This window comes from Micromys minutus, assembly GCF_963924665.1.
Source record: "Micromys minutus genome assembly, chromosome: 1".
Classification (NCBI taxonomy): domain Eukaryota; kingdom Metazoa; phylum Chordata; class Mammalia; order Rodentia; family Muridae; genus Micromys; species Micromys minutus.
The window spans coordinates 75,830,880-75,855,028 of record NC_137969.1 but is presented as its reverse complement, the minus strand read 5'-3'; the positions used below and the strand labels follow the sequence as shown (position 1 = coordinate 75,855,028).

The window sequence follows — 24,149 nt, the reverse complement described above, 5'->3', positions numbered from 1 at the left end:
TGCAATTTAAATAATGTATGCTATTAATTCTATTGTGAATATTTACTCTCTGAAGTGCTCTTAAATATCAAAAAACAGCTGTAATTTGAAGAGTGCTTTGCTTCACAAATAGTAAAAATTTAAATACTATTATATGAGCCCATGGGGAGCAGAGTTATTGATAGTTTAGGGCACAGTCTTGATACTGTAACCCAGACTAATCTTGAACGTAAGACCCTTCTGCCTCTCTACCTTATGAGTGTTAGGATTACAGGTCTGTGCCAGCAAAAAGTTATTTCCAAAATACCACAAATAAATAGCAATAAGTAAAATTCACTCAAACACCTTTATGCTTTAGAAAAAACCCCACAATGTCTTTTTTTGTTCAAATAATGAGACATGGTTTGTCTATTGTCCACTTGGATAAAGTGAAGAGCATTTAAATTTTCTAGAGTCTAAAGCATATTGAAAACTTAAATATTGAATATTCCAACAGGACATAGTTTTGCACACCTTTAATCCCAGCACTCAGGAGGCGAAGGCAAGGGTATCTCAGGACAGCCTGGTCTACATAGTGAGTTCCAGGACAGCCAGAGCTACATAGTCGAAACCCTGTCTCAAAAAACCCCAACCAATTACACAAGAAAAAAAAAACCTTACATATCTCAAAGGAAACTATAGTACTACATGTAACAATGTTTAAATTACACAATTAAGTTTAATGAAGATGACAGTGTAATATAAATGCCCATCCTATGATTACAATTCTCTCTTCCCTAGCTTCTTTAACATTAAGTTAGACATATTTAACCACTTTACCTTTCTGCTATACGGGTTACTAATTACAAGTTTAGTGTCATCAGAGCCAGATAAAATATATTCTCCAGTGTCATTCCAACAGATTGTATTAACCTAAAAAACAAACAGAAGCATAAACAAGTTGGACATAAAGGGAAGTAAGGCATCTTTCACTTTCCTGTGTTTACAACACAACTAAAACTGCAGATTCAGGGCAATCAGAGGAAGCTGAAAAGAGCAAATAACCAAAGAGCTTCAAATAGTCTAAGAAAGTCCTGGAAAGAGGCCTCAAAGTCTGAATGATCAGACCCTTAGTGGTGTGCAGAGGCTGGAGTGCTACAGGCCCCACACCTGTTTACAATTTATCTTGGGCTATCTTTGGCTCCCTTTGTAGCGATTCCTTGTCTACACTTGTTAGACCTAACATCCTGTGACTATCAGGTAAAACCTTTTAGAATGTATTAACTTAGCTTCCACCAACCCAAAAGCTAACAATTATCAGATAACACCTAAAACCTAGAGGCAGCACCTGAGACAGCCTTCCCCACTTTCCTATAACCTACCTACCTGACCACTGACATATTTTTCAAGTGTCTTCTGACTTACAATTGTCTTTGTTCTGTTACTGTAAAAATTTCAGGAATGACTGCATTAACCAAGGAATTTAGGGATGCCTAAACCTGTGATTCAGGGCCACCATCGTTCATATCTAGCTCCAGAATAAACTCTCTTAAAGATTTAAGGCGAGAACTGTGTTTCTTACATAACAAATAATGAGTATCTTTCAAGCTAAAGATAATCAAAGATAAAGAAAACAATCTGAAAGGCAGAAAAAATACCTTATCCACAAAGGATAAGATAATAATGTCTTCTGACTTCCTAGAAATGCAAATAAGTATAAAATGAAATTAAAGTGTTGAGAGACACCAAAATATTCAAAGAATTCTGTACTCACTCTTTCAAAACTAGGCTAAATAAAGATGGTCTCCAACAAACAAAAATTGACAATATTTGTTTCTAGAAAAACAGCCTTGCAAGGAATGTTTAAGACGTTCTTTAGAGAAAGGGAAAAGAACAGGCCAGATAATTTGGATCCACGTAAAGCAAATGGCTAGAAAGAAGGATCAACATTAAGAGCACTGGCTGCTCTTCTAGAAGACCAGAGTTCCCAGTACCCACACTGGTCCTCTCTCAATGACTTGTAACTAACTCCAGCTCTAGGGGGATGCAATGCCTCTGACCTCTAAGGAAGAAAATATCACTATAGGTCACAGAGCAAGATCTAGGTTAACCAGGGCTACCTATCAAGCAAGGCCTTATCTAGGGCAGGGGCACTGGTGGCACACAACTTTAATCCCAGCACTCAGAGGAGACAGAGGCAAATCTCTGAGGCCAGCCAGGTCTAGAGAGTGAGTTCCAGAACAGCCAAGGCTATACAAAAACCATGTCTTGGAAAACAAACAAACAAAAAAGTTTAAAAAATTAAAAAGCAACAAACAAAAATATAACTCTACTATATAATTTATTTACTTATTCTACTCCTAGGTATCTATCAAAAAGAATAAAAACCAGTATAACTAACTTCTCAGTCTCCAATCTCCAGTAGGAAACAATGTCCATCAGCAGGTGAATAGTCAAATCACAGTGAACACTCAGCAATAACAAATAACTACTAAGATCCTCAGCAATGATGAAGCACAAAATGATTATTCTAAGTAAGTCTAAACGTACTGATTCTAAGTACAGAAGTTAAACACCAAAACTAATGCAGGGCAGAGGTGCATGGTGGTAGAGCACTTGGCATAGAGGGAAAGGGCTAAATGATTCTATTTGCTAAAATCCTAGAAAATGTAAATAATACTACAGTTAACTAATGACCTACTATCACCAGGATCAGCCTAAAAATAAAAATAAATTTACAAAGGGATTGGCTAGAGTTAACTATGGTAATGAGAAATGAAAAAGTGAATCGCTCTTAGCAGATGGTTGATAAGCTGATTTGATGACTTCAGCAATATTACATTTAAACATACCAAAGTGTACATTTAAACTAAATACAGTTACCTATGATCCCTAAAAGTGCCCAATATCATCTATATAAGTTAAGTCAATTACATCAATAAACCTTTAAAATCTCCATTAAAAATGTAATGCAAGTAAGTTAATTGCCAAAATCAACTTAAAAACTGATTACACTGACATCATTCTCATTGGCTACACTAGATGATAGACAGCACATTTACAACCTGAAACACTAATGTAATAATAATGTCCAACCTAGAATTTTATACCCACTCAAATCATAAATCAGGTTTGAAGGCAAAGAAAAAGGAGGCCTGAAGTAGTGAGAAAGTTTACTTTCTTCTCCAAAATACTTGAGGACACAGTAAAACCTAAAAGAAAAAAATTAAAGACCATAGATATAGACAATACCAAATCCATTTGCAACTAACATTTGAAAATCTTTCTTTGGATGTGGCAAAAGGCTTGGTAAAGCCTGGCATACTCTTACCCTCTGCAGTGAACAAATCGTAAGTGTCCAGTGTGCTAAGAATCCCTGGATACTTATTCTCCTGGATGTTAATTCATTTAGTGTCTTCCTGAAGAAAATCTCTCAAGAGGTTTCTCAGTCCAAATGTGTCAATAGGCATAGGGGGCAAGTTTGTTGACTATGGACATGTATGTTAGACAACTATAAAGCCATATAGTAAACACAATGAAAAAAACCTAGCATAAAGACATGGATTAAAGGTGGTATACTATTCAATTAGGGAAAACTTCTGTTAGGTAACACTTCAAAGAAATAAATGAAGTTTCACAGAACTGTGGAAGAGACTTCTGGTTATAAGATGTAGAATATATAAGACAGAAGCCAGGTTTAGGGTGCATGCCTAAAATCCTCATACTTGAGAAGCTATGACAGATGACAAATTCAAGAATAACTGTGCCTGCAGTGAGTTCCAGTTCAGCCCCACTATATAGCAAGTCCTTATTTCAAAAGAATTCTTTTCTGTGTCTGTCTCTAACACACACACAGAGTCTAAATGTAATTTTAAAAATTGATTCGATTTTTTGAGACAAGGTTAAAACAATTGTTTTAAGAAGTAGACCAGTGAGCTAAGACAATACAAATGAAGCAGATCAATGAGGCAGAGGGAAAACAAGAACATAGTATTAGCAGAAAAGAATTTCAATGGTGAGGATTAATTCTATCGACAGCTAAATTTCTAAGAAGCAAGAATGGACTCCAGAGACATGAGAGTCATAAAAACCCTCACAAAAGCAACTTCGGTAGAGTCAACAAAATGGAAGGCTTATGAGAAAATGCACATGGCCTTCAGATACCACAAAACCAAACTTTGCACACTTTTCTATATTAAAAATATGCTGGGGCAAAGATGTGTGTGAATATGTTTAAAACATACTGTATAATTCTCAAAGGGGAAAAATGCCAAATATACTTGTGTTTTTGGTGTGTGTGTGTGTGTGTGTGTGTGTGTGTGTGTGTGTGTGTGTCGGTCGAAGTCTGTCTGTCTCAGGTTAGCCTTGAACACACTACATAGCTTGAAGATGACCTTGAATTCTGATCATCTGGTCTTTTTCTCACATGTACTGGGATCACAAATATCTACCAAGCAAACTTTAATGCTTTAATTCAAAAACTTTATTACCACCACTCACCAAGTCCTTTCTTTTCTTACTCGTTTTTTCCTTTTCTTTCTTTCCTTCTTTCAGGAAGGTAAGAAGGTGGATAGGGGCAGGGTCTCACTGTATAGCCCTGGCTGGTCTAGAACTCTCTATGTGAGCCAGGCTAGCCTTGAAATCAAGAGCATCACCACCTGCCCAGGTACCAGGACTAAAGCTGTGTGTCATCATATTATTTATTTTTACTTATTTTTCCCATTCTGAAAAGTGAGTTTACTCCATTCTAGGAAGAAGACGTTTCATCAGAAGTTTATCACACATTATTAAAGCCACTGAGAGCTAAGAATCAGCCATTACTCACACAGCCATCGTGCACATTTAAAGTTGCTTCAAGTTTTAATCTTTGGATAAATTCTCTTCTTCCTGTTTAAAAAGAAAGAATTGAATAAATCATTCAATCTTCATTGAAATTAAGAGCCTAGGACCTGACACAATATGATTTAACCTTTAATTTCAGCTCTACCATTTATAAAGTGATTATTAGACAAATTACCTCTCTAAAGTCTTCCTTATTAACATAACTTACAAAAGACAACATGACATCTGAACCCCAGTAAGTTCTTGTTTCTCCATCTAGTCACTTTACAAATAGTGTTCCAGATAATGTTCTAGAAGCTACAGTGCTCCCTTGGGCAATAAAAATGACAACAAAAGGTGTACCTGTTATGAAGGCATTTAGTACGAAAATAAAAAATGAAGAAGATGAAAGAGGGGTCTGTGGGGTGCGTGTGAAGTTTTTGATTTTAAACAGGGTAGGAAACTAATAATAAGATGCACCAATATTAAAAAAGAATTTATTTCATTTTTATTTATGTGCATAAGTGTTTTATCTGCAAGTGTGTATGAGCACCGTGTACACTCTCAGGTCCTCTGCAAGAACAAGTGCTCTAACTGCTGAGCTATCTCTTCAGCCATCAATATTTTAAACAAATACATAGTAGAAAATATATTTTAAAAAGTCAGCCTGAATGTCCATTAAGAGAAAAATAGTTTAAATGGTGTAAAAATAAGTTCCTTTTTTGAAAAATGAGAAATGTCTCCCTCTAAGAAATGAATCATCTTTACCAAAGAGAGACAGAAAGCATGCTTATTTAGCAGCTGCAATGAAAGGTGAATTTGTAACAGGTGACTGAAGAATCGGGATGATGAGGTACCAAAATTATACTAAATTCTTCATTTTGTCATGAAGGCCAAGCTTCTGCGTCATACTTTCTTGCCATTTAAAGAAAAGATCAAGTTAATTTGTTTGACTTCTTCACTTTGGGTTTCTTTTTTGTTTGGTTGGTTGGTTTGTTTTCAGACAGGGTTTTTCTCTGTGACCCTGGCTATCCTGGAACTCATTCTGTAAGCCAGGCTAGTCTCAAACTCAGAAATGCACCTGCCTCTGCCAGAGAGCTGGGATTAAAGGTGTGTGCCACCACTATTCCCTCCTTCATATTTTCAAGTGTTATGATGGTTAGGTATAGGAAAAACATGCAGATTTTTTAAATTAATTCTAGGCTTTACCTAAGAGGGATGTTCTGTGATTCCTATATTTAAAACAAATCACAGAAATTCAGTAGTTTAATAAATTCCATTATCTCATGAACACCCTTCCCTGCCCTACCAGTACTAGGGATTGACCCTCGTGCATGCTATGCAGGATTATCTACCTTTATTAGCTATATTCTCAGCCTATAATTAGGCTGAACTGCAGTCCTTGTGCAATGTCACTGGTCACATTTCATTTGCTATAAAGTATTTTTATAAACATAAAATTATAAACAGTAATGTATTCTATATTAACATTTAGTAGTTTTTAAGCTTATAAACATTAAATATTTTATGATCCTGAAGATATGTATATTTGTATACACATATGTATGTAAGATTTAGAGTGGAGGAAGGGGTTGACTATAGAATTCCATGTATTTTTAAAATTATAATAGGTCATGAGGTCAAAATTATTACCTTAAAATGTCTTTTTTTTTTTTTTTAGGAAAAGAATGTTTAAGTTAAAGAATAAATTACATAAAAACCACTTGAATAAAAACAGTCTAAAAGTATTTGAGTAGAGCCAATAGCTTTTCCTTTTCTGCTTCACAGACAAACCAGATCCCTGCACTAGTGACAAAACAAACAAACTTCACCTGTTTTCTGCACTTTATTTCTGTGATACATATTTGTAGTGGTACTTCTAAAATGTTGACTTCATTACTGTCCTTGTTTCTAAAAACATCATTTAGCCAGAACACAGCTCTTATTTTTTTAGCAAAGGCAGCTTAGTTTACCAAAATATATCAATGGGATAGTTCTTTGTGTTTTTTGTTTGTCTGTTTTTTATAGCTAGGGTTTCTGAGTTGTCAGTTTATTGGAAGTGCATTGAAAAGTACATTTAGTATCTTAGATTTCAACCTGAAACTGATCAGAGAATGAGGCACATTTTCTGTGGTCAGTGCTGAAACTACAAAGAAATTTAAAGAATCATGGCATGGCGGAGGACAGAAACCAAACCCAGGAGCCCAGGCTTCAGTCAGCAGATTGATGCAATCATAAGCAGTGGGAAGGCAGGCCATTTTGTGTCTCAGCAATGTCAGAAAGGCTAGTGGGCAGTGGCAGTGTTGGTGGCTAGCAATTAGAGTATGATAGGGAAGCCTAAAAAGATAGGGGTGTGGGTTTTTTGTTTGTTTTTTCAAAATATTTTTTTATTGGATGTACTCTGTATTTACATTTCAAACGTTATCCCCTTTCCCCCTCTCCCAACTCCCTATTATCCTTAGGTTTGGTCTTCCCATTGTGTCCTGGATTTTCTGGATGTTTTGGCTAGAAGCTTTTTGCATTTTCTTTGCCTACTTTGTCAATGTTTTCTATTGTATCTTCTGCCCTGAGATTTACTCTTCTATCTCTTATATTCTGTTGTTGATGCTGGCATCTACGACTCCTGATCTCTTTCCTAGGTATTCTATCTCCAGGGTTGTGTCTTTTTATAATTTCTTTATTGTTTCTATTTCCATTTTTAGATGCTGGATAGTTTTGCTCAATTCCTTCACCTGTTTGGTTGTGTTGATTGTGTTTTCCTGTAGCTCTTTAAGTGATTTTTGTGTTTCCTCTTTAAGGGCTTCTACTTGTTTACCTCTGTTCTCCTGTATTTAAGAGAGTTAGTTATTCATGTCCTTCTTGAAGCCCTCTATCATCACCATGAGGTATTATTTAAAGTCCAAATCTTGTTTTTCTGGTGAGTTGGGATATACACTACTTGCTGTGGTGGGAGAACTGGGTTCTGATGTTGCCAGGTTGTCTTGGTTTCTGTTGCTTAGGTTCTTTTGCTTGCCCCTTGCCATCTTGTTATCTGTGATGCTAGTTGGTCTTGTTGTCTCTGACTGGAGCTTGTGGGCTTGTGGGCTTAGAAGTGGGAGCGCTCCTGGGTGCTCAGCTCTCTGTGGGCAGGTTGTGGATCCCGATGGTAGTGGGATGGCCCTAGCTCTGAGTGCAGATGGAGACTGGAAGCAGGGCAGTTCTTACAGCAATCACACCAGCCATTTGAAAATATAAATTTGGGCCAGGTGTGGCGGCACAAGCCTTTAATCTAAGCAGGAAGGCAGAGGCGGGTGGAGCTCTGAGTTTGAGACCAGCCTGGTCTAAAAAGCAAGTTCCAGGGCAGCAAGGGCTACACAGAGAAACCCTGTCTTGGGGAGGGAGGGGGGAGAGAAGGAGGGGGAGAAGGGAAGAGATGTCGTTTTTCTTTAAAAAACTTTCATACCTACAGGATGTATATTTTAAAAGTATAAATGAGTCTTGAATTAGCACATTTAAAGTATAGCAGCCATTTAAAAGCTGGTTTCTTAATGTTTTTCTAAATATTAAAGTATTTGATGTAACCATTTCTATGGAATATACATTGATAAACAGAACATTCAGGTATTTAATTTGAAAGCCCATGACTATAAAAATAACTATTTTATATAAGATTTTTATCTTTTAAAAACTTTGTGAAGCAAATACCAGAGACTGTGCAGCAGGTGTATGTAGGTAAAGTATCGGTTTTCTTCCTTTTGTTTGCTATGTCATATATATTGTATTAAGTGACTCTATAAGTGTAAATGTTTTATTAAAATATTGTAACAGTGCCATGCCATTATAATAGATCTTAAAGATAAAAAACTAAGAAATTCAGTAGTTTAATAAACCACATTGCTCTACTGTTCTTTTTTAAACTCCCTGTCCCACACCCCACCCATGCATGTTAAGCAAGAAATTATCTACCACCAAGCTATATTCTATGCCTATAATTAGCTTTTGAATCTTATTTTCAGTTTTTTAAAAAACAAAATTGTAGGAGACAGAAACATTTTTTTAAAATAATTTCCTTTTGGCCAAAGGTAGGTTTGGTAATCTTTCTGAATTAAAGTAACCAGGTGCTCAAATTAGTAATGTGATAAAAATTACAAGTAGTAAATGCTAAAATATTATAATTTTCTAAAAATGTAAAGCCTGAATTTAAATGTCTGGCTACAGCCATTTTGATCTAGACAAAATGGTGGTAGGTCATAAAATATACAAAATAAAGTGAATTGTTCTGCAAGAGCCCTCTCATAGGAAATATGTACCCTAAAGGCTGGAAGTAGGGCATGATACCGTTATATAAATTATTCCTGAATAATACAATGCTTCTGTGAGAGTCTGGACACAAACTGATGTGTTGTCTAGATATCCCACAAAACTGTGCTTCCTGAAGCCAAAACCAACCAAAAAATAAGCTTCACATTTAAAAACCTGAATTATTTCATATTAAATTAAACTCTTTTGACCAGTATTAAAAATTACACGTACTTATTAGGTGATTTTCCTAATTCTCCTCTTTGCCTCTCTCTCAAGTGTCAGCGATCAAGTCCGTGACCTTACACGTGCTCGGCAACCACTCTACCATTGAACCACTTTCTCAACCCCACCATTTCTTCCAAAGTCAGAGGGAAAAGATTACACACACATAACACAGTACGCAGCATGAGCTCTAACTTCATGCTGCTCTCCTTGTCTCCCTAACCCACCCCCCATCTCAGAGAAGTCTGAATGGATGTTGTGTACAGTACACATGGGTTTAGATTACAACTGAAGAAGTAAGCTGAGGTATTCTAAGAGCAAATGCCACTAAGCCATCTCTCTAGTCCTGGAAGATGAACTCTTCATTTGAGTGGCACCATTCTGTGGGCTCTGGTCTTAGTCTTACTTCATGAGAAGAAAGCTGGCTAAGCACAAGCATCCCTCTCTCACTGCTTCCTGACAGTAGATACAGCAAACCCAGCAGTCTCAAGACCCTCACAACGTAAGTCTCCTCACTGTGATGAACTGCACCAAAAATCAAGCCATTCTACCTTAAGCTGCTTTTGTCAGGGTATTTTATCACTTAACAAGAATAACTAATACACCTAGAAAACAGCCTTGTGCAAAGGTTCATGTACAACCTTATTTTAGGCAAAGACAAAGGTACCAGTAGGAGAGGGCATAAATCATCCATCTTTAATGGGTGTAGAAAGGCACCTTTACAGCTCTACAACAAATTTTCCATTCAATAACCAAAAGGAAATATATGGTTAGTATGAACTGTTTATCTCAGTTAATCTAAACCACATTTTCCAGACTTCATTCCGGGAATGAATCCTATCATTAATCAAGATAGACAGCCATGTCTATATAAAATTTGGGAAGATGAAAGTAAAACACCACTAATACTGGTATTCAATATTCAAGCTTGCCCTTGCTTCCTTCCACTTGACACTACCTTCCCTTTCCAACTGTGTTGGAGGATGGTTTTGTGCACAGTGTATTCAATGCTGATTTCTATGCCCACACATCTGGTTGCAGTCCAGATGATGGTATGTAAAAATTGTTTCCATCACTTCTGGTTGGTTAATAAAGTGCTGATCAGCCAACACCTGTGCAGTAGGATAAGGCAGGACTACTGTCTGATCTGGTCAGGGGGTTCTCAAGGAGACCAGAGAGAAGTGAGAGAAAAGGTGTGAAAAAACCACCTGGAGAGACCAGGGGGATTTGCCTTGAGATCTCGATGATAAAGCAGCCATGAGACCACACATGGACAAGAGCAAACTGGGGGCAAGACCAAAGAGCAAATACCAGGACATTTGGTTGGGTAGCAGCACCTAGTTGGATTATATCAGAACCTGCCCACCTTACTGCATGCAACTTGTTAATAAAAAATACCAGGTCTCCGTGTCTTTATTTGGGAACTAAAACAGGCTAGAGCTGGTATAGAAAGCCCTACAGTTATTCGAGTACAAGGAAAACAGAGAAAACCCCCTAAGATATACTTTTATACAACTGCTACCCTATAGATGTCAAGTCCTAGAATCAGACACAAAGAGAACAGCTTCACAAAAGCTCTTTAATGAGTTCCCACAACGATAAGGGCAAGACTCAACTTTATCTGTATGTTTGTAGCAGTTGTGCTGGTTAGCTTTTATCAACAACACAAAACTTAAGAGTCGCCTAAAAAACAAAACAAAACAAAACAAAAAAAAACAAAAACCTCAATTGAGGAACTGCCTCACTCACATTGTCCTGTGGGCATATCTATGTAGCATTTTCTGAATCAAATTGATGTAGGACAGCCCAGCTCACTGTGAGCGATGAAACCCACTGGCAAGTGGCTCTGGCTATGTAAGAAAGCCACTCTGAAAGCAAGCTAAGGCATTTGCATTGTCCCTGCTTCTCTTTATGACAGACTACAACCTATAAGCCTGTCAGCACACAGTCCAGGAATAGTCGTGTGAGAATTATGAGTGCTTGTGAGAATACTCTGAGAAAACAAGAGCTTCAATTTCTTCAAAATATGGGATTGTTCTTGGAATGTGTTTTTGTCCTCCTCCCAGATGTAGCAGATAGAACTGAGTTTACTTCAGATTGCTCATTATTACTTGCTGTTGGCATTCAATTAAATGTTTAAACTATCCTTTATATGTCTCAATAGAAAAACATGTTTTTGCTATGTGTATCTTGTCCTTATGGCTGTACAGCTTGACCTCATGAGAACTTTACTCAGGTGACCTTTCTTAACCTTCAGAGTATAAAGTGTCTGATGCTCTGAATAAAGTTGGCTCTTGCATGAGACTATAGTCTGCCTCATTTATTAACTCTGTTCTCCTAGGTCCCACTGCCTCTAGAGCAATGACATAAGCCAAGTAAATGCTTTCCTCTCCAATTTAGTGTGCTATCAAAGCGACATGTGGCTTTTTCTGTGATTGAACCCTTACACATTAAATCTTCAGTAAGCTTTGAATGGAAAATTTTTTTCAACCTAGTTAAAAATATCTATTAAAACAAACAAGAAAACTATAATTTACACTTACTGCTTCTTACCTAAAATCAGAAATGAGGCAAGAATGTTCACTTTCACTACAACTATTAAAGACAGTACTACCAGTTTAGCCTATATAATAATGTAAAAAAATTAATTATTTAACCTTTATATTTTAGGTTTTAGTTTATGTTCTTTTATGTGTATGGGTATTTTTCTTACATATATGTAATATGTACATCTGTATGGTGCCTGAGAAAGTCAAAAGATGGTGTTGGATCCCCTAGGACTGGAGTTGCAGATGGTTGTGAGCACCCTGTGGGTGCTAGGAACTGAACACAGGCCCTCTGGGAGAACAGCCTTTGATATTAACTGTTAAGCCATTTTTCTAGCCCACAAGAAAAAATTTAAAATGCAGATTGAGTAAGAAAAACACTTTCCTATAGGAAAAGAATATCAACATACAAAATCTTGAGAAATATTTTTAAAATCCTTGAACTACTAATATGTGAGCTGAGAAAGACCAACAGAAGCAGCTATTTTGCTGCTGTTTGCCTGGATAATTTTGTTGGAGGCAGGGCTTCCCATAGGCCAGAAGGGCCTTTAACTCTACGTAGCCAAGAATAATAACTTTAAACTGCAGATCCTCTTTGTCTCTACCTCCCAAGCATGAGGATTATATACACCTGAGCCACCTTAACCAACTACAAAATCTCACTTTATTAGTAACAATGAGCATGTGAAAACTGAACTTAAACCTGACACTATTCACAACAGCATCACAGAAAATTTAACTTTTCATTTAAGCATAAACATAAAAAACTCATATAATAATATCTATAACTTTATCAAAGTCCTAAATTAATGGAGTAATACATCATATTCATAGAGTAAAAGACTCAGGATAATAATAAAGATACCAGTTTCCCCAAATTCATCGTTAAGTCCACAAACAACTGTCAAAATTCCAGCAATGAATTTGGATATATGGGTAAGCTTATAGCAAATGATTTTGAAGAGGGGGAATTACTCTATCCTGATGTTAAAGCACAGTGTTACTATAGAAACAAGACAGTACTATGTTCCCAGACACAAGAACAACACAGAAAATTCAGAATCAGGTACATTTAATGAAGGAAAAACATGCTTTTCAATAACTTGAGTGAGTTGATACTCATAGTACAAAAATTAATTTTGAACTGAAATTCAGACCTACAAAAATTAACTCATGATGAAACCTAGATTGAAGTACAAACTGTAAAATTTTAAGGATCACTCATAGTGATAAGAGTTCTTTGTGACATGATACTAAAATGTAATCTATAAAAGAAAAAAAGTGACAAACTGGCAATCAGTTTACTGCACCCCTGCCCCTGGATGCATTGTAGGTGTGGCTGCTGTCTATGTTCAGTGTTCTGACCTATGAACACCTGAATGATTAGTAGCCTAACATACTCTGAAAAAGTGAGCCTGAGACAACCACCAATCCTGCACCCAGGCAAACTGCAACAGTCGGCCAGATGGGAAGCAAGCTGAAATTAGAAGAACCATGCTTGTGGGCTCTGGGAAGGGGAATGGGGAACAGTGAGCCAGAAAAAGACGACCCTCAGAAGGGGTCCCTTGGGTTGGCCAGGGAAGGAGCTAGCTTGAGATGACCACCTGTCAGGCACCCCACAGACCTTGGCCCAGCACCATAATGTAAAAGCGCACCACAGCACTCCTGGGACAACTTCAGAAAGTCAGAGACCCCAGTGGCCACTAAAGGAAGCAAGGAAGTGATGGGGAAATGGAAGAGAAACACAAAGATGTGGGCACAATGAAGAGAAGCTAATTGGAGACTCAGTGGTAGTGAGGAACAGCCTGATGTGAGCAGCTGGTGATGCCAGGATCATGGTAGGGTCCTGGCCTGTGCTGTCACTGGGAATCATGTCTGGGTCTATGGCCCTGCAGCAGTAGCAGGGGTCTATTACCATCAAAGGTCTGGGCTGCTGTGTAGGACATAGTGATGTTTAAGGACTATGCAGAACTGCCTCCCCCTTCACCTGGGCATCATGAGAGAGCTGGCTTTTGAAGCATGAGAGCAAGAGAACTGACCCTAACAATTGGAGTTTTAGTTGAGCCAGCCCCAAGGATACAGTGTAAGAAAGCTGGCCCTATCACTCATCTCCCCTGCAGTGGTTTGGATGAAGGAGAGACACTTTGTCCTTTACCACCTGCAGCAGGCAGGAGAGCTAGCCCTGGAGTCATGAGAGCAAGAAAGCTGGCTTGGCCCATAACCTGCTGCAGCACTGTGTCCTGAACCTCATCTGGGCATCACAGTAGAGCTGGCCCTGAATGTGGAGGCTGCAGGTGAGCTGCCCCCTCCCCAAGGGGGTCAGCCCAAAAGAGCTAGCTCTCCTTCCCTCCGTCGTCACAGTCCATCTATGGCAAGTGGGAGAGCTGGCCCCAGGGTCATGGGAGTGGGAGAATTGGCCTTTTTTCTCACCAGCTGCAACACTTAGGACAACAGGCCCTGCACCTCTCCTAGGGTAGAGCTGGCTCTGGTTGGAGGAGTTGCTGGTGAGCTGGCCCTGCAGGTGTAACAGCCAATAAGACAGTAGGAGAGCCTGTGGACTGCTCAGATCCAAGGCTATGAATTGACTCACTCCAACATCTATTCACCCCACTGATGAACTGCTGGAGTGCATGAAGGGGCCCATCCTACAGATCCAGATCTACAGGGCTCCATGACACAAGGCAACAACAGAAATCCCAGTGAGGTTCCAGTACTGATAAAGTAGCAGGAGCGAGAGGCCTCCTACCAAGACAACTAGTCACTGTAATGAACATTTGCAAGCAAAGAGGTGTAGACATGAGGTTATACCATGGGACACACTGTGATACACTACAGCTTCCACAATGAGAATATTTTTCCTCTTTTGGGTGGAGGGCAGGGATAAGAGGAGGGGAGAACTGGGATGCATGATGTGAAATTCATAAAGAACTAATAAAAAGTTTAAAAAAAACAAACAACAAAAAAAACCTCTATAACAGAATAAAAGAAGTATCACCAAAAAAGGGGGAAAAAGGTGTATGTAACCAAGAATCAGTATCTAAAATACATCAAGAACTTAAAAACCCAGCGACCTCAATGCTGCTGCTATTGTTCTCTAACACTTCACAAATCTGGCTTTCACTCCACAAGACAGCAGGTGAATAAAGGTTTACACCATGACTTGCACAAATCCACCAGAGGGAAAGCACACAAGAGTAAGCAAACTCCATCATTTCAGGCCTGGAACAGCATTCTGCAAGACTAGATGCTATCACAAGTTCCTAAGTCCATTGAACTTCCAGCTCTGGCATTAAAAAAAAAAAAAAAAAAAAAAAAACCCAGGACTTCAAACTACAACTGCACTTCTAGCACACAACCATGGGTGCTTTACAGGAAGCAAGTGAGGCTTATCTGTCATGCTCTTCAAGCCAAGTAAGACTAAAGATATCATCTAACACACTGCACATACTGAGAATGTGCAGACAGATAGATGCTCCTGCCTCTGCCTCCTAAGTGCTGGGAGCAAAGGTGTATACCAAAAATAACTTTATTCTTAACCCCAAATCAGAAACACTCCAACTATCTAAAAACAGATGAATAAACATTTATACACAATAAAAGGGAATAAATTATTGATGTGTGTAATTTAGATGTATTTCAAGACAATTATGCCAAGTAAAAATCTAATCTGAAATACTAAATATCATCATTTATGTGTCTCAAAATATTGTTCTTCTTTTGAGATAATTTGTCCAGGTTGGTCTCAAACTTATGGATTTAAATAATCCAGCTGCTTACTCTCCTAGGTAATTTAGAATACAGTCATGTGCTACAATAACCGAATATGACATCTCTGAAGTAACAAAACTGTGTTGAGAACAGAACTGTGGTTGTCAGGGTTACAGCAGTAAAGAAAAGGTAGAAAAAACAGTAACACAAAAGATCCATATGGTGGAATTTTATCTTTTAACCACATTAATCCATAATTAGCTAATTAAAATTAACATTAATTTGTCAAAATAAATATTAGACTACATTCTATGGAACTAATGCACATTTATAAATGAATTCGTGTAACATTATAAAATCTGAATAAGGAATGTGAATTCTGTCAGTTTCCTGATTATTAAATTTCAAAAGAAATTAACACTGGGGTACTGGTTTTAATTGTGGTTCAATATATAAGACCAATTGTTTTTATTTTTCTAAGCCCATTTCAGGGCTGGGGCTATAGTTCAGTGAAAGCTTAACATGAAATGAAGCCCTGAATTGAATCCCCAACACAGCAAAACACAAAACTACTGAATCAAAGAATACCAAATAAAGAGATAGACCAGAATCATAGTTTGAAAGATTCAGTGCTATAAAGATGAAAGTTCTCCCAGACATAATACAGATTGAACACTATACTGGCTGGTTTTGTGTGTCAACTTGACACAAGCTGGTATTATCACAGAGTAAGGAGCCTTCCTTGAGGAAATGCCTCTGTGAGATCCAGCTGAGGCATTTTCTCAATTAGTGATTAGGGATGGAAGGGCCCACTGTAGGTGGTGTCATCCCTAGGTTCTATAAGAAAGCAGGCTGAGCAAGCCAGGGGAAGCAAGCCAGTAAGTAACATTCCTCCATGGCCTCTGCATCAGCTCCTGCTTCCTGACCTGCTTGAGTTCCAGCCCTGACTTCCTTTAGTGATGAACAGCAATGTGAAAGTGTAAGCCGAATAAACCCTTTCCTTCCCAACTTACTTCTTGGTCATGATGTTTTGTGTAGGAATAGAAACCCTGACTGAGACAAACACAAAACATCAAGTCTTTTGTTACTGTTTCTGAGAAACTGACAGGCAGTAATTTTGTTGATGGTGGTGGTGATTTTGAGACCAGGCTTTGCTATGTAGCCCCAACTGACCCGGAATTTACTATGTAGACCAGGCTGGTCTCAAACTTGCAGCAATCCTCCTGTCTCTGTCCCCTAAGATCTGAGATTATCAATGTGCATCACAAGCTAGGACAGACAAGCTGTTTTAAAATTGCATATGGAAATGGAAAGAGCTAATAACCTGGGAAATTTTGAAAAGAGACAAGGACCAAGTGTCACATGACATTAGGGGACAGAGGATCCCTTTAGCTGGATCTTAAAGTTACAGATAATTTAAAAAACAGATTCATATGCATTAAATGAAGCTGCAGGGAGGGGGAACCAACCTATGTAAAAAAAAAGATTCTACAAAGCTGATTGATTAGAATGTTCTGATTATGGAAGAGTTGGGATGCTATAGATATTGAGTCTGGCTAGCTTAGGCTACCTTTAACTCTTTATGAGGCACTCACTGCCCACCTCTGTGTCTGACCTACATTCGTGCAGCTTTCAGGCAAAACCTTTGGAATGTATAAACTTAAAAAAAATCACTAGTTTCCAGCAACCCCAAAGCTAATAATGTTATTGAATAACATTCAAAACCTAAAGGAGAATTTCTCCCTCTGGTATAACCCACCCACCTTTTGTTCTCAGCAATAAATTTGGAGAATGACTTGATTTTTGACTCCTTTTATTTCATGGCCATACAAGTTCATGTAACTGCTTATACACTGGAGGATCTTCTACATTGTAACATGTTATTCAGAGCAGCTTGAATCTGTGTTCCCAAAACATAATCATTTATATTTGGCCCAGAATAAAAAATCTCTTATTCCTTTGAGTTGGAGCTTTGTTTTGCACTGAGAGAAGAAAAATGAAAGACAATTGTACTGGAATTTGAGAAATAAAAATGGGGCAAGCAAGCTGGAGATCACAACAGCTGCCAAAAGATGTGAGAAAAGAAAAAGGGAAATTGTACTTTCTGAATTAGATATCAAGAAAGCAGACAGGCTCAGCTCTGGTAGCCTGTAGCAATCCCATGGTCGGTGTGGGGGAGGAGGGGAGGTGAGGGTGTGTATAGACGAAGATCTTCAAAGAATGAGAATGCCCAACTCAGACAGCAGAAAGCAGGCAAGCTGAACACCACGGGTCTGTAAGCAACTTCACCCCAGAGTAGGGTTACTGGAGAACAAGGACAATTCTCATTAAGGGGAGAGATATTCCTCCCCATCTTATATCTTTATATACCATTGTTTTCTAGGTTCAGCATGGGTTCAGAATGTTCTTTTGGGATTGTAAAATTATTTTTCCCCTGATTAAAGGAGATCTTGGCATTGTTTTGGGCAAGGGAAGCTCCTGATACACACAGAAAATTAGTAACAACTCTAAACAAGCCATTTGTAAATTTACAGATTATCAACCAGGCTAATGTGCCAGAGAATCAAAGGGGTTTGCAAACTTGGGACCACCTTTTGCAGGAGAAAAGAGCTTATGGACCAAAAAAAAAAAAAAAATACTTTTACCAGAAGAACCTAACATATCATACTAGTTTGAATGACCATGGCCTCCAAAGGCTCATATATTTGCTTAAGTAATCAAGAAGTGAAAGTGTTTGGGAAGGATTAGGAGGTGTGGCCTTGTTGGAATAGATATGGCCTTGTGAAGAAAGTGTATCTCTGTGGGTGAGCTTTGAGACTTTAAAAGCCTGAACCAGGCCCAGTAGCTCTGTCTCTGTCTGTCTCCGTTTCTGTCTCTCTGTCTCTCTCTCTCTCTCTCTCTCTCTCTCTCTCTCTCTCTCTCTCTCTCTGTCTCTCTGTCTCTCTGTCTCCCCCCCCCCCCAGGGGATTAGGATGCAAAGCTCTCAATTACAGCTACAATGCCATGCTTATCTACTTTCCATTAAGATGATTATGGACCAACCCTCAAAACTGTAAGTAAACCCCCAATTAAATGTTCCCTTTTGTAAGATGCTACTTGATCATAATATCTCTTCACAGCAACAGAATAGAAACTAAGACAGTTATGCATTATTTCCCAAAAGGTGCCAGGGAAGCAGTCAACTGCAAATGGACATGTTATTTCATTTTCTCTTCCCTTCATTTCATCTCCTATTACAAACTAACCCCATTTTAAACATTTACTATAACCAATAAAGTACTGGCACAAAGACAAAAACTTAAATCAATGAATGTGGTGGAGAAATTGACTTGAACATATATGGTTAATTGATTTTCAACAAAGGAGGAAAGTCTTTTCACAAACAGTGGTGGATCAATTTTACATTCATAAGTGAAGAAATGAAACTTGATTCATCCCATAGCATGCATCAAAAATGAACTTTAAATTGTTCTTAGTGTTAAATATATGAGATAAAATAGAAAACTTCCAAGGGGCAAAAAAAAAAAAAAAAAAAAAAAAAAAACCAGGAAAAATATTTTTGATTATGTAGATTCTTAAACAGAACACAAAAATTTCAAAAATATTAAACTATAAATATTGTTAAGAATAATGTTCGGAAAACACTGTTAAAAGACTGCCATGTAATAATATTTCAAGGCCAGCCTTGGGTTACATGAGACCCTGTTTTAAGAAGGAGGGGGACAAACAAAGAGCAGTCCAGGGAACATGAAGGGTGTGGGGAAAGGAATGGCAAGAAAGAGGAGGTAGGAGAGAGGGAAAGAGGGAAGGAAAGAGAAGAGAAACAAGGAGTGCAGGGACAGATTGGGAGAGGTAAAAGAAAGGGAGGACTTCAGAAAAAGAAAACAGCACCAGGCATGGTGGCAATACACCTATCACCTCAGCATTTGGAAAGTAGCTCCAAATCAGTCTGCTCTATATAAGGTATTAAAAGACCAAAAATACAATAAAAATGAAATAAAAAATTAAGGGAAAAATGACAAGACAAATAGGGGAAAATGTATGTTAAGACAAACAAATCTATTTAATCCCAGCATTCAGGAGACAGGAGGCAGGTGGAGCTCAGTGAATCTGAGGCCAGCTTGATATATACATATTGAGTCACAGGCCAGTCACAGCTACATAGTGAGCCTCCATCTCAAAAATTAAATACAATAAATTTTCTAATCTATTTACTTAAGGACTGTACCAAAACAGATATGCACACAGTTAAGATAGATAGATGGATGGATGGATGGACAGACATGTAAATAAATTATTTCAATGGTAAACTTCACATTTAATATATGTGGATCTAAGAGAAAACAAAAGAATATTTGATCTTTAGCTATTAGAAAAATGCAAAGTGAAGCAATACACCTCTATCCACCTGTTACCAAAACCAGCTAAAATTAGGGCTAGAAAGATGGTTTGATGGTTAAAAGCATGTATTGCTTTTACAGAAGCCTTGGTTCGGTTCCCAGCACCCACATGATGATTCACAATTAGCCTTACCTCCAGTTCTAGGCCCTCTACTTCCGCAGGCACCAGGCCTGAATGTCAGAGAACACAGACAGACAGACAGACAGACAGACAGACAGACACACACACACACACACACACACACACACACAGTGGGGGGAGAACATTTATGGGCATAAAATATATCTTAAAAAGGGGGCATTAACATTAGGAAGAGTAAGTAAGGCAAATATTGACAAGAAGAGCTGGAGCCTACACACCAAGTGGGGCTGTGGTACGGTGCAAATTATGTTGAAGAACAAAGCTAAAACACATTATAGAACCCAGCGATCTTACTGACTTACCCAAGAACTGAAGACTTGTGTTTACAAACACTAATAAAATAAAAGCTACCTCAATTTCACTATTTATAGCATCTTTGTAAACTCTCACCAGGGTTTTAAAATGAATTCTAGGTGAAATTTGGTGTTTTTGTTTTCTTTGTATTACCTCTATGTACCTCAAGATGGCCTTTAAACACAGTGGTACCCTGCTGCCTCTGGCTCCCATAAAACTGAGATTACAGGTAACCAGTTTAGAAAAACATCACAAAACACACACACACACACACACACACACACACACACACACACAAACCCACATTTATTTTATTTAGGGTAAGGAATGGATCACATTACATGTATATGGATCAGAGGACAAGGGAGTCAGGTCTTTCCTACTGCACTGGCCCCAGGAATCTAACTCAGGATGTCAAATCTCAATAGTAAGGGCCTTATTCACCATCCTGCTTCCCTACTGCCTCAGCTTTTTTGTTTTGGTTTGTTTTGTTTTGTTTTTTTGTTTTGTTTTGTTTTGTTTTTCCACACAGGGTCTCATCTCATTCTGGACTATATATGCCAGGTTGGCCTGGAATTTGTAGACAATCCTACCTCAGCCCCCTAAATATTGGGATTATACATGTAAACTACCATACCTGGCTTGTATATATAATATGCATGTTATATCCACCTGACTGTTCATGTGGGTACACCAGCCTATGCATGAAGGCCAGGGGACATATAGTGCCCTCTCCCCTTATTCCTTTGAGACAGGATCACTTGCTAAAGCCTGATCTCTCAATTTAGCTAGGCTGACATGACAGTAATCATCAAACCCAGTAACATTCCTGTCTCTATCCCCTACCCCAGCTATTTACAAGGGATCTGGAGACCCAAATTAAGAAATCAATTAACTTTCTAAGTTCTTTGCATTTGGAATTTAAAAGGCTTTTTTTTTTTTTTTTTTTTTTTTTTGAGACAGAGTTTCACTAAATATCCTTCAAACTCTCAGCAAGCCTCCTTCCTCATCAAAAAGAAAAAAAAGAAAGAAAGAAAGAAACAGAAAGAACAAGGAAAAAAGGCTTTATGAGAAAGGTCACCACCACTCCACCCACACACAAAGAAAATTAGGTGACAGATATTAATTAGACTGACTAGTTTTTATTGCAAAGGTGGTCTTAAACAGGTGATCTTCCCCACCACCCTTCACCTTGGAAGTGCTGGGATTGCAGGTGTTCTCCACATAAGCCAGCTGAAATCACCTTTAAAGAAGTGCTAGTATAAAGTGTGCATCATTGTTACAACCAAATTACTGAAAGATAAACAGAGTGGCAAACATAGGTAATTCCAGAATTTATAAGAATGAGACAGTTCTTAGTTTTAAGAATTCTCTCTTTGCTACATGAGTTCCTAGAGATCAAACTGAAGACAACACAGGCTTGGTGGCAGGTGCCTTTCTTTACCTGCTGAGCCATCTCGAAAGCCCTACTGACCATGTTTTCATTAACTTTATTGTACACAGCTGAACTCAATCAGAAATACTAACTAGAACTACCCAACGAATTGAAATAAAAGACTAAATTGATAAGTTCACTCACAAACTTTAGCATTTGCTTTATTAAGGTAAAAATCTGTTCTTTCTAGACAAACTAAATTTTAAGTAAAATTTCACACCAAAACGTCAAGGATTTTTAAAAGGAATTTACAAATATAAAAAAGCACTCTGGATACTTACTACAACATAGTTAATGATGTTTGCACAATCAAGAGAGCAAACACATAATTACAGAAAAAAGAACAAGGTCAGGTGAAAACAGTGTAATCCCTGCTATCAGGAGAATGAAATAAAAGTTAAGGCTAGCCTGGGCTATATATAGGAAGCCTCTGTTTCAAATAAAAATTAAAGAGACTAAAATTTAGAACATTAGAATTCTTCATTAAGTACTATTCTTTCACACCAATTTTTATGTCTGGAAAGATCTCAAGATACAGTGAAGAAAAAGCTGCGAGGGGGGGTGCTTACAACATCTTACATCCAGTTTTCTTTCACATACGTGGAGGATGAACATACATGCACTATTGTTTATATATGAATGTATTTCTAAGAAGGAAATAAATCAAGGAAAATAACCACAAAACAGAAACATTTCTGGGGCAGTGGCATGAAATCGAAATGGGAGCAATCACTGGTATTTCTGCATTTTTTTAATTTCAATTTTTACAAAGATAACATTCATTTAAAACGCACACCTAAACTTCCTTTAAGCAATTTACAACCAGTAGTATTGGCTGTACTAAGATTTCGTTTCCTTCTATTTTTGTTGTAGTAAAAAAAAAAAAAAAAAAAAAAACAAATGACAGCAGCAAATCCCTTTACCTGGCAAAAGAAATGACAGAGTTGAGGGAGGAGGCACTTTGAAGAAACAGGACTTTTTAGTTGACTCTGGCATGACCCAGCACACTCAACAAAACTCATGGTACATTCAACGAGAAAGGTGGAATACTGCACCCACAGCACTGAAGGTTGTTTTTAGAAAGCTTAACTAAGAAACAGAAAATGCCAAGTGTGTTTTCCAGGGGTGGGAATAGGAACGTGAAATCCTACACCACCTAAAAGAGGTCCACAGGACTGACAGCAGGCTGGACCAGGGAAAGCGCTGGGGTGGGGAGAGCTCCGCGATCTCTTTCAGGTTTGGGCTCAGCGCCAAGGCTTACAGAGATCCAGGGTTGGGGTGTGAAGTCCCTGAGGGTGGTCAACAGCGCCTCGGGCGACATCTAAACCCTTGCGGAAGCCGAAGAAGGTGGACAACCTACAACCTACATACGGCTGAGCGGGGACAGCTCCAGAGAAAAGCAAAAGCGCCAACTTTTGCGTTCAACGTGGCATCTCCGAAAGGTTCGCCAAGTCTTCTCCGGAGTCCCAGCCCACGAGCGACCCCAACACCTTTCCGGGCTAGTGCCACCTCCCCACGGCCCGGCTCTCCGAGGGGAGCCCAGCTTGAGCCCCGGTTGACAGCTTGCAAAGGGGACCTGACCTTAGGAGGTGCTGGCACGGATCACTGTCCACCCACCTGACACCTAGCCTGCGGGGCGCCCCGGCCGAGGCACAGTCCGACCGCCAACAGCCCTGGCGGCGCCCCCTCCCCCACCTCTGGGCGGCGACCTCAGCGCCGCCGCCCCGGGGCCCCTGCTCACCCAGGTAGCGGCTCCTCAGCCGGGACGGGTCTTCCAGCCCAAGGGACCTTTTCCTCACGTCCCACAACAGGTGCGGGCAGGAGCCACTCCGAGACATGGCTCTGCTGGGGCTGGGGTGGAAAGGGGAGACCACCGCGGGGGGTGGGGAGGGAAAGAGAGGGAGGGGACAGGCCGATCAACACCCGAGCGGCAACAGCACCATGCGCGCGCCGGGCCTCGCTGGCGCCAGGACTTAGAGGGCGGCAGCCGCGGCCGCGCCTTCTCCCCGGGAGCGGAGAGGCACCCGGGCCACTGCTCGCCTCATACTCTCCTCAGACTACCCAGAACATCTAGAGATCAGCAACAGTCCCCTCCCTCGACCCCCCTCCCGCAGGAGGCGGAGGCGAAGGCGGAGGCGGCCGCGAGCTCCTCCCTCTCCTCCCTAGACCACGCCCCTGCCGGCCTTTCTCGCGAGAGGATGCCAATCCGGCAACAGAAGCCAGTGTGCGTCACGGTTGCCCTCAACCTAGGAGAATAGATTAAGGCCGCTCTAGCCCACTCCTTAGTTGTCTATGGATAAAAGAGTAATGACGGAAGCCGCTTAAATTGTCTCGCTCACGCC

General features: G+C 39.3%; 1 protein-coding gene across 7 annotated transcripts in view; it reads right to left on the bottom strand.

Moving 5' to 3' along the window:
- Positions 1-23,859, bottom strand: part of DCAF6 (DDB1 and CUL4 associated factor 6) — a 104,417-nt gene extending 80,558 nt beyond the window's left edge. For all 7 annotated transcript variants that reach the window (XM_080935477.1, XM_080935478.1, XM_080935479.1 and 4 more), the window contains exons 1-3: positions 23,549-23,859; positions 4,784-4,845; positions 799-891 (exon numbers count right to left, since the gene is read on the bottom strand). In XM_080935477.1, the coding sequence (XP_080791603.1) occupies positions 799-891; positions 4,784-4,845; positions 23,549-23,645 (252 nt within the window). In that variant the 5' untranslated portion in view covers positions 23,646-23,859. The remainder of the gene's footprint in view (positions 1-798; positions 892-4,783; positions 4,846-23,548) is intronic.
- Positions 23,860-24,149: the final 290 nt, after the last annotated feature.